This window comes from Triticum aestivum, chromosome 4A (genome assembly GCF_018294505.1).
Source record: "Triticum aestivum cultivar Chinese Spring chromosome 4A, IWGSC CS RefSeq v2.1, whole genome shotgun sequence".
NCBI classification, from domain to species: Eukaryota; Viridiplantae; Streptophyta; class Magnoliopsida; order Poales; family Poaceae; genus Triticum; species Triticum aestivum.
In genome coordinates this window covers 693,124,323-693,135,377 of record NC_057803.1, presented here as the reverse complement: position 1 = coordinate 693,135,377, position 11,055 = coordinate 693,124,323, and the positions used below count along the sequence as shown (strand labels likewise).

General features: G+C 51.4%; 1 protein-coding gene across 1 annotated transcript; it reads left to right on the top strand.

The window, feature by feature from the left end:
* The first annotated feature begins 3,252 nt into the window (after positions 1–3,252).
* On the top strand, positions 3,253–5,943 carry LOC123083175 (NAC domain-containing protein 66). Its single transcript, XM_044505286.1, has 3 exons — positions 3,253–3,610; positions 3,733–4,052; positions 5,203–5,943. The coding sequence occupies exons 1-3, from the start codon at positions 3,439–3,441 to the stop codon at positions 5,929–5,931; spliced, it is 1,221 nt and encodes a 406-aa protein (XP_044361221.1). The 5' UTR covers positions 3,253–3,438; the 3' UTR covers positions 5,932–5,943.
* Positions 5,944–11,055: the final 5,112 nt, after the last annotated feature.

Genomic DNA, 11,055 nt, shown 5'->3' with positions numbered 1-11,055 from the left:
AGCGTCAAGATACAAGACTCAAGACTTCGGCTCGTGTCCGGATGGGACTCTCCTTGGCGTGGAAGACAAGCTTGGCAATCCGGATATTATGTTTCTTTCCTTGTAACCGACTCCATGTAAACCCTAGCTCTCCGGTGTCTATATAAACCGGAGAGCATGGTCCTTAGAAGGCCGATCACAATTACAATCATACCATCATAGGCTAGCTCTTAGGATTTAGCCTCTACGATCTCGTGGTAGATCTACTCTTGTATTCCACATATCTTCAATATTAATCAAGCAGGAAGTAGGGTTTTACCTCCATCGAGAGGGCCCGAACCTGGGTAAACATTGTGTCCCTTGCTTCCTGTTACCATCAGCCTAAGACGCACAGATCGGGACCCCCTATCCAAGATCCGCCGGTTTTGACACCGATACTCCCCGTGCGAGTTCCGTGTGTACGTGCAACGGGTTAATCACCGCGCACACAGCTAGCCTAGCTATTTGGAACACGTGATATAAAAGGCGCAGAAATATAAAAGTGTAGGGGTACTATATCCACCTGCACATCTGTTCAAAGCGTCATGTCATGGACAAGTTGTACTAGCAATTTTGTTAGGGGCACCTCATCAGTTGGTCAAATGTAGTTCCAAGCGGAATATATGGTACAAAACATGCTTCACATCATCGCAAAAATTGAAATATAAGTTTTTTTTCCTTTTCCTCTCTCTCTCTCTCTCCCTCTCTGGTGCTGAATAGGGAGCCAATGAGGTGCCGGCCGATGCGGTGGCGAGTGATGGAGGAGGCAACGTCGATCGCGGAGGGTGGTGCCGAGGTAGGTGAAGCAGGGACGCAGGGTGGTGCCAAGGTAGGTGTCAGCCAGTGGATGGCAGGGGCACGCGGAGGCGTGAGGTTTAGGCGGTTGGCTCCCACCACCGTCAATTGGATTATATGGGAATGTGCATATTTCACTCTATATAGGAAAAAATGGATGTTTTTTAATAATTACGAAAGAAAAATTGAGTATATGAAAGCTGCTGCAACGTTTTTTTTGTGCTAATTTCCCGTGTATATGTTATTTTTTCTTGAAAGCTATCGGAGATGCTATATGAGGAAACAACCCATGGCATGGAGCACCACTTTCTCATACATTCGTAAGATACAACGACCACTCGTTTCATGAATCATCAAAAGGATTACCGTGCAATTATGTCGATACTATAAGGATATGCAAACAGATCGTCAATTTACCATTTCATAGGTGTACGCTCGACTGAATGAAGTCTATGATCAACAAAAGTCTCGCCCATCTTCTCTATCCGGATAGAAATCTCATTTCACTATTGGAATCAACGGCTTTGTCAAGTGCCCGAGAAACTCGGCGAAGCCGGGAAAAACTCGGCAACGACTTAGCTGAGAACTGTTGTCAGCAAAAGGCATACAGAATATACCCCTCAAGCAAACAAAACTTTATCGTGAGCCTTCTATCGGGGACTCGACAAAGAAATTGCCAAGAACCAAAGGGGGCCTCTCGGCAAATAAAGTGACTTGACAACTCGAATAGAGATGGCGGTTTCCATGTGGCACATCTTTGCCGAGACTTACGTACACAGGTCTCGACAAACACGAACGAATAGGAGGCTGCCACATCAATGTTTGTTTGACAGCGGGGCCCCATGTCGAGTTCCTTATTTGGCCGAGACCTCCTTGCTCTTGGCCCCAACCTTGCCCCGTCTTTCCGCCTTTCCCGAAGCTCTCACGTCCGGTGGCGTCCGGTGCCTGCTTTGGTGGCGGCCGTAGCTCCCTTTCCCGCGGTAGCGGTTCCAACCGACGACTTGCCTTCATCTTCTTCGAATCTTGAACTGATGGCTTGGGATTGCTCAGACTCTGGCCATGCAAAATCCTTGCTCGACCTTTCGATGCTGGCAGCGGCGACATCCACGGGTGCCGCCCCCTTCTTGAAGGCGTTGCCATAGCCGACATCTGTGCCCCTTTTCGAGCAACAGGGGAAACCCTAGGTCTGGCTATCCGGATCGGGCGGCCACGACATCTTGGCGTCGTTCATCTTCATGAAGACGTTGTCTTGTTTTCTCGCGGTGTCCTTGGTAGTGGTTTTGGAGATTGGTCGTCATGTTATTGGTTTGGTTTGCTTCCCAAGACGGCGAGTTTTCACTGTGTTGTTTTCTCTTTCTAGGCCGAGCATCCCACGTCTCTCTGCTCCGAACACCATGTTCACACCTACCGTGTTCGTGTCGTGTGTTGTATCACCACTTGTATTCACTCTTAACGTCTTCTATCAATGAAGTGATACACAACCTTTGCGTATTCATGAAAAGAAAGAAACAACTAACAAAGAAAAATGCACATGAGAGCATGCATATCTTCAAATTGACAGTAAATAAACTACAATTCCATCTGCAACTTTGGTCAATTAATTAGGTACTGCTAGCACAGCTATAGTATAGTTTGAAATATCAAAGTCGACAGCCATTGTTCTCCTGTGACAACTTATGCTATCAATAATTATCAAAGGCAATTATTTCTATCAATTTCTAGTATCCATCCTGGCTTTTGGCTCCTGTAGGGGGAAAAGCAGGAAACATATATGCACAGCAGGGCCCGGGCCGAACCCTACAACTGAGCTGCAGAATCAACATCCATGCATATGCACACCTTTCTTTATCGGTTTACCAGAGAAGTCAAGAAAGCTGTTCCACTTAATTGCTCTGGGCTTTCTCCCCTCCAATAGCTAACCTCGATGGATCTTCGGTTGGCAAAGTTCGCGATCTAGTACTGCTCCTATCCTCCAACGAAAACTGAACGATGCATCTTTTACTACCTTGTACATGAACAACGTCACGCATGAACATGAAAGAAAAGAGAGAAACGGCTGGCACGCGCACATCTTTTACTTTCTGCTGCTTAATTTCCTCTGAATTTATGACAACATGAACGCAAAGAGAGAAACGGCCACCACGCGAACATCCTGTTGTTGTCTTGCTGATCGACGGTTCTGTTGCCGTGGTGGTTATGCTGGCCATGCTGTGGTGCCTGACGATTTTACCGGCGGTGGCGGTGACGCGGAGGGGGTCAGTTCGGTTTGGGGTGTGGTTTTCGGGGAGATTTTTAAGGTCACGTGTCCTTTCTCAAGGTTGGTGGCACTTCTCCTCTGGAGAACGAACGTAACTAATCCCATTACAAGGCTAGCTAGCTTGGCAGCAGCTATATTAACCCGTTGCCATTGTTTCATTGCACCCCATCACCGGCAACAACTTCATTCCCCTCGACTCAACACCATCGTCTCCCCTTCCCTCCTACTCCCTCCCATCAGTTGTTGCTAGTTTTAGGCTATAGCTAGGTAGATCATTTCACTCCAGCTACAGTAGTGCCTTCTTTATCTATCCTCTAGTGATCGCTGCGTGTGTGTGTGTGAGAGAGAGAGAGATTCACCCATCGACCATGAGCATCTCCGTGAACGGGCAGTCGGTGGTGCCGCCAGGGTTCCGGTTCCACCCGACGGAGGAGGAGCTGCTCACCTACTACCTCGCCAGGAAGGTGGCCTCGCAGCGCATCGACCGCGACGTCATCCCCAACGTCGACCTCAACAAGCTCGAGCCATGGGACATCCAAGGTGAGTGCATGAGTTCCTAGCTTCGATGCTCGATCCTACACTCCCGTTGCACAATGCTAGCTTGCAAGTACGTACTCATGGGTTCATTGGTGAACTAATTGGCCATGGAAAAACGCGTGCAGAGCTGTGCCGGGTCGGAACTGGCCCGCAGAACGACTGGTACCTGTTCAGCCACAAGGACAAGAAGTACCCCACTGGGACGCGCACCAACCGCGCCACCGCCGCCGGGTTCTGGAAGGCCACCGGCCGGGACAAGGCCATCTACTCCGTTGCCGGCTCCGGCCGCATCGGCATGCGCAAGACGCTCGTCTTCTACAAAGCCCGCGCCCCGCACGGCCACAAGTCCGACTGGATCATGCACGAGTACCGCCTCCACCACGCCGTCCCCGTCAACCCCACGGCCGGCGACGCCACCTACTACTCCAGCAGTGACTCTTTCCCGGTACGTGCTCTACTAGTACAGTCTCTCTCCGCCAGTCTCCAGACTGTACAATACTGTAGTACGTCGCAATTGCATGACATTGTGGTGCATGCGTGCACATATGCGACTATAGACGACAAAGTCTAGTGAAGATTATGTCCGGGTGGTGGTTGGGAATGGGGACACACATGACATTGTGCAATGGAATTAGTTGTAAATTTGCGAGTGGGGACATACTTGGTTTAGCATACTTGCAAACAAACATAATCTCAATACACGACATGTGTATGGTTTAGCATACCGATGCGCAGAAGCTATGAAAAATATACTACTATTAAAGTTAAGTCCTATTTAGTGTTTCTCTTAAATCATAATTTTTTTTGAAAAAGTAAGCATACGATCGGACATAGTATATGATGTATCACGTATACTTGACATACGATCATACACATGTTCAGACAAAAAAAAGATCGCTGATCGAGCATCATAATAATTTGTTAACGTTATTTTCTTTAGCGTTTAAAGTGCATAGGTTTAGCGGACAGGGCTCTGCAGAAGCTACTTCACAGTTGACACAACTACACCACACTGTCTCAAGAAAAAAAAAACTTGTATGACAAACTACTGCTGCTACTGGTATGTCCAAATAATCGAATATTGGACCTTTGTATATGGAGACACCGGCATATGACAAACTACTGACAAACCTCCATTACGGAGCATGCATAATTAGTACTTCCTCCGTTCCTAAATGTAAGTCTTTGTAGAGATTTCACTATGAACTACATACGGATGTATATGAATGCATTTTAAGTTTAGATTCATTCATTTTGCTTCGTATGTAGTCTATCTAGTGAAATCTCTACAAAGACTTATATTTAGAAACGGAGCGAGTAGATCCATCGACATGCCTTTTGAGGTAGTACTAGAAGTAGTTCCTTCGAAAATTCAACCCATGCATAATTAGCATGGTCTAGTCACGACAAACAATTGCATGTAATTAAGCACGTAACGCGCGCTTGGTTAGTCAATTGACACTGTCTATGGTTAAACTCGGTTCTACCGTGTATTGAGAATTTGTGGGGTCTCGACTGTAACAGTAAAACTTTGCAATAAAAACACCTGTTAACCCGCAATTTTTTTACATTGTCTATCCGTATCATATGAACAGATACGTGGCATGGCCGGCGACCAGTCATCGACGCAGGAGGACGGGTGGGTCATCTGCCGGGTGTTCAAGAAGAAGAACATCGCCGTGCAGCACCAAGATGGCCAGAACCACGACGGTGGCGGCGCATCGTCCAACAAGCTAGTCGGCGCCGGTGCCATGGAGGGCAGCCAGACCAAGTGCTCGTCGACGTTGACTGCCGCAACCGACCACGCCAAGACGCAGATGAAGCACTGCTCCGCCAGCGACGACGGGCTCGACCACATCCTCAGCTACAAGGGCCGCTCATCGACGGCATCGTGCAGGCAGGAGACCAAGCCCACCAACCAGTCATCGTCAGCGCTGGACCACCTGATCAACAACGCCTGCCACAACGGCACCAGCACCCTGTACGACAAGTTCATGAAGCTCCCACCACTCGAGCACGTCGTCCCCGGTGGGCTCCTGCCGCCGCCGCCGACCGAGTACAACAGGGACTGGGACGCTCTCGACAGGCTCACCGCCTACGAGCTCGACGGCCTCTCTAACCCCGCGTTGGCCGAGGCGGCGAACGGCGGTGGTGTCGTGGTTCTAAGCCTGACAGTAGAGTGGGGGATAGGTATGGAGAGGCAAGGTCCTAGCTATGGAGAAGTTGTAAGCACAAAGGATGTACGAGTTCAGGCCCTTCTCGGAAGAAGTAACAGCCCTACGTCTCGGAGCCCGGAGGCGGTCGAGTGGATTATGAATGTATGAATTACAAGGTGCCGAACCCTTCTGCCTGTGGAGGGGGGTGGCTTATATAGAGTGCGCCAGGACCCCAGCCAGCCCATGTAGGAGAGGGTTTAAGGTGAGTTAAGTCTGGGGCGTTACTGGTAACGCCCCACATAAAGTGCCTTTACTATCATCAAGTCTACTTGATTACAGGCCGTTGCAGTGCAGAGTGCCTCTTGACCTCCTGGTGGTCGAGTGAGTCTTCGTGGTCGAGTCCTTCAGACCAGTCGAGTGAGACCTTGTTGGTCGACTGGAAGGCGACCTCTTCTAAGGATGTCCTAGGGTAAGTTACTTGGATCAGGTCCATGATCCTACCCTAGGTACACAACCCCATCATTAGCCCCCGAATGGATTGAGGCTTCGAGTGAAGGAGTTGATGTCGTTTCCGATTGACCTTTGTGCTCTAGTTGTGCGCTGTTCTGGACCAAAGAATCTCTTCGTTGACAGGGAGCAATTTGCCTTCGGTCGACTCGATCCATTCTGTTTTTACGTCGAGTGATCTTTCGGGCTTCGACGATCTCCGAGCGACGGATCGCCGGAAACACCGCGTCTGACAGACTGATTTGTTGCTCGCGGATTCCGCGGGATGCGAAATTTGGGGGCGCGCGCGAAGCGGGGCGGACCGCGGCGTTCGGATGGGACGGGGCATAGACGCCTCGATCTCCGCGCCGCCTTTTTCGCCACGTATCCAGCCTGCATAACTGCTCTCAGATATGATTAGATCGACCGGGCCCGCATGTCAGCCACTCGGAAGGGACCTTATAAATGCGCCCGGCGAGGATTTCTGTGCTGTGCCCCAGCATTCTCCCTCTCTCTCTGCTTCCTTCTTCCCTGCTCAGCGTGCTCGCTCTCGCCCCCGCACCACTTCCCTTCGCGCATCTCTCCGGCGACCATGGCCAAGGAGAAGACGGCGGCGCTGGAGCGCGCCAAGAAGGCGTCGGCGTCGGAGAAGGCGAAGGGGAGATCCACCAGCCGCGGAGGGTCCTCGTCCAGGTCCCGCCTGCCGAAGGGCTGGGTCCAAGGAGACTGGATCCAGTCGACCATCACGGAGAAGGACCTCCTCGACATGGCCAACGAGGGCTTGATCCCTCACGGAGCTGCGAGGTTGCCGGGGGAGGAGTGGCATCCACAGCCAGAAGAGGGTGAGTGTGTGCTTTTGGCCACTCATGTTGATCGTGGGTTTTCCTTGCCGCCAAGTATTTTCTTCCGTGGCTTCTTGAATTTCTTTGGGGCGCAGCTTCACCACTTTACCCCAAACTCCATTGCCTATCTCGCTGCATTTGTGTCCATGTGTGAGGGTTTCTTGGGCTGTCGACCGCACTGGGGTTTGTTCAAACATATCTTCACGTGTCGCTCTCAGACCGTGAAGAAGGCGAGCCCAGGTGATGAGAAAACCCAAGTCGTCCAAATGTGTGGGGGCCTGGGGATCCAGGTGAGGAATAAGAGCACCTTCCCGCCCATGACCTTTCCCGAGTCCGTTAGAGGCTGGCAGTCGACTTGGTTCTACTGCCAGGTCCAGTCGACGCCAGGGCAGTCGAGTGGACTCCCTCCGTTCACCATGGACCGAGTGAGCAAGCCTTCCCCTCTGAAGCTGATTCCGGAGGAGAGAGCCGACGTGAAGATGTTGATGGAGCGCGTGGTGCAGTTGGTTCGGGAGGGAGTGACAGGCATGGACCTCTTGGAGGTTTTCCTCAGGCGTCGCATCCAGCCTCTCCAGTTCCGGAGCCACTGCATGTGGTTGTACTGTGGGACCGAAGACGAGACTAGAGTCCATCCAGAAGCAGTCGACGACGTCACTCTGGAAAGATGGATGGTAGCCGTTACCGGAAACAAGGACAACCCGCGCGGAGCCAGAAGGATTCCTCCACTCGACCACAACAGCGAGCCAAACAAGGTACACTTGCTCTGCTCTCCACTGAGCCCTTGTCGTATTCATTTCTGTTAATCCTGCCGGCTGGTCGACTGATTCTTGTCTGGGCATTTGTTAGGCCCTCACTGAGCTGTACTCGATGCCCAATGGGGCGCAAGCTTCGACTGAGGAGGGCGAGGCGAGCGGAGGCGAGAGCCAGGAAGAGGAGAAATGGGACTCGGATGTCGCAGAGGACGATGACGACGATGATGATGATGACGGCGATGATGATGACGCCGAAGACGAGGAGGAAGAGGAGGAGGTCGTGCCACCGCGCTCGGAAAGGCGGTCGAAGCTCGTCCACGACCCTTCGACTGAACGTGGCAAGGGGGTTGCGACGCAGTCGACCAAGCGCCCTAGGACCACTTCTCCAGCGCCGACTGAAAAGGCGCCGAAGCAGCCCAGGGCGGCCCTGTCGAAGCTCATCAAGCTCTTGCCGAAGATGAAGGTGTCCATCCCTACCATATCAGGGTAACCGTGCTGCTCATATTTTCTTGTTCTGTGTGAACTTTATTTCTGGTCGACGCTGAAGTTAGTCGACTGATCCTTTGGAGTTGCAGTGCTGCTACTTCTGAGACCTCGGCCCGGGCCGATGACCACGAGATGGAGGATGCGGCAACTTCGAACCCAGGTACTGTATTCTTAACACCGTTTTTAGTCGACTGACTCGCGATCTCTGATCCTGATCCTTCTCCGCAGCTCCACCCAACACTGTTATCGATCTCCCTGACGACGACGAGGATGAAGAACCACTGACACGCAGGAGGAGTCGGAAAGCGACCACCAGTAAGGTACCTCAGGATGTGACGGCGCCTGAGATTCTGACTGTGGAGGAAGGGAACACCACTCGACACACGGTGTCCTTCGCAAGTCCACTGACGAGTGCTCAGCAGCCCTCTCTCTTCACGACGCACCACGTCCCAGAGGACCAAGCTGGCGTAGCGAAGGAGGCAATACGCCAGGCGGGCCTTATGATGGAGCAGCTGAAGACCATCCGGGACGCGAGCCAGGCAGCTTATGACGCCAGCTCTGCCCTCCAAAGCAATGTCCAGGTCAGTCGACCGCTGTTTGTTCTGTTGGATATGCTACCAAAAACTTTTCTTTTCCGGAATTTATATTAGTCACCCACTGGGTGTGTCGAATAAACTCCGTGTTAGCGGGGGCACGCTGAGTGCACCCGCTGGGTGTAGTCCCCAAGGCTAAGGTCGACTGCTGGCAGTCGGCCTTAGGCTTTATGATGTCAATCTTTCTGTCAGTCGACTGGTCGACTGGATTTTACAAACCGGTGGGGGCACGCTGAGTGCACCCACTGGGTGTAGTCCCCAAGGCTAAGGTCGACTGCTGGCAGTCGGCCTTAGGCTTTATGATGTCAATTTTTCTATCAGTCGACTGGTCGACTGGATTTCACAAACCGGTGGGGGCACGCTGAGTGCACCCACTGGGTGTAGTCCCCGAGACTGTGGTCGACTGCTTGCAGTTGATCACAGTCTTAGAGAATGCATCTCGCACACTTCTTTTTTTTTTTGAGGTCGACTGGTCGACTTTGTCTTCAACAGGATTAGTGGGGGCACGCTGAGTGCACCCACTGGGTGTAGTCCCCGAGACTACGGTCGAATGCTTGTATTCGGCTGTAGTCTTAGAAACGTGTGTTTTTCCCTTTTTCACTCGGAAGTGAATTACATTTGACATTTAGTCGATTGGTTCTTCGCAGAACTCTTGTGATCTTGTGGCTCGCTACTCAGAGCTGGAACAGAAACATACTCAAGTCGAGCTGAGCTTGAAGCTGGTTCAGGAGAAGTTGACAAAGGCAAAGGAGGAGACCGAAGGTATGTTTGGTGAGACCCTGACGACTGCTTTTCCCCTTGCTTGTTTCAGCATCTGATCTTGCTGTAACTTGCAGGTAAGGTAAGGGAGGCCCAGCAGAAGAAAGACCTTGAGCTAGCTGAGAAGATCAAGCTTGCTGACGAGAAGTTAGCTTCAGTCACCAAGCTCGAACAAGACAATACCAATCTGAAAACTGCTCTTGGGATTGCCAACAAGGAGGTCAGTCGACTGAGAACTGACAAAGCTGCCCTGACCGATCAAGTCAGCAAATTGACTGAGAAGAAAACTGGACTGGAGGCCTTCCTAAGTGGCCTTGCCAAGAAGTTGTTCCTTATGCTTGAAGGTAAACCTCCATGTTTGGCAAATATTTCCAATTGTGGCTTTTTCCATTCGACTATCTCCTTGACTTAGTGATCACCTTTGCAGAATTTTGTCAAAACTTTGAAGAAGAAACCAGCCGACTGGAGCCAAACCTTGACCCCGTCAATTCTCCGGTGAACGACGAAGTTGCCATGGAAGTTTTCCGACTGGAGTCCCGTGTTGCAGCTGTCGTGGACTATCTCGCAAAGCTGAAGGCTGCCACATCGCGCATCGACTCGACGCTCTGGCCTGAGGAGACACTTCAGAATGACCTTGAGTCGCTGATGGCCCGCTTGAACACGATCCCTGGTCGAGTGCAGGAGTGGAAGAAGTCCTCGGCTCGGTGTGGTGCAGATGTCGCTCTGTGTCTGGCCCGAGTCCACTGCAAAGATGCACGACAGGAGAAGCGGGCGGCCCTTCGGGTGGCCAATACTAAGAAGCACGACTTCAGGTCCTTTATGGAGACTTTCCTTGCAGCTGCCACTCGGATCGCCGACGGAATTGACCTTGATGAATTTGTTGCACCTTCCAGCCCTCCACAGGAGGGGTAAAAAACTTCTTCTGGCTCGACACTTTAAATTTGCCTCGGTATGCCGAGTGGAATTGTAACCGACAAACTTTAACGGGCTTGATGCCTGAGCACTTTCGGTTCCTTTAGATATCGATTCAAACTTGAATTTGGCGCTTGAATATGATTGCCTTCGGCTCGGAATGTCTTTTGCAGGTTCAAAGCAAGGTGCCTGTACTGCAATCGACTTGTTCTTTAGTCCACTTAGGCGAGCACTGGGCTGCAGCTAAGCCCCCTGAGTGAGAGGGTTGCTCTCCACTCGGCAGGGTTTTTTATACCTTAGGCGAGCATAGGGCTGCAGCTAAGCCTCCGAGTGAGAGGGTTGCACTTCACTCGGTAGGATTTTTATAACTTAGGCGAGTGCTTGGACTGCAGCTAAGCCCCCGAGTGAGAGGGTTGCTCTTCACTCGGTAGGATTTTCACAACTTAGGCGAGTGCTTGGACT

What these genes read in the sequence shown, in the direction of transcription:
- LOC123083175 (XM_044505286.1), top strand. Translation starts at nt 3,439, where the DNA reads ATGAGCATCTCCGTGAACGGGCAGTCGGTGGTGCCGCCAGGGTTCCGG. An exon ending in CGAGCCATGGGACATCCAAG is followed by an intron (nt 3,611 to 3,732) that starts GTGAGTGCATGA and finishes AAACGCGTGCAG; the next exon opens with AGCTGTGCCGGGTCGGAACT. An exon ending in CCAGCAGTGACTCTTTCCCG is followed by an intron (nt 4,053 to 5,202) that starts GTACGTGCTCTA and finishes TCATATGAACAG; the next exon opens with ATACGTGGCATGGCCGGCGA.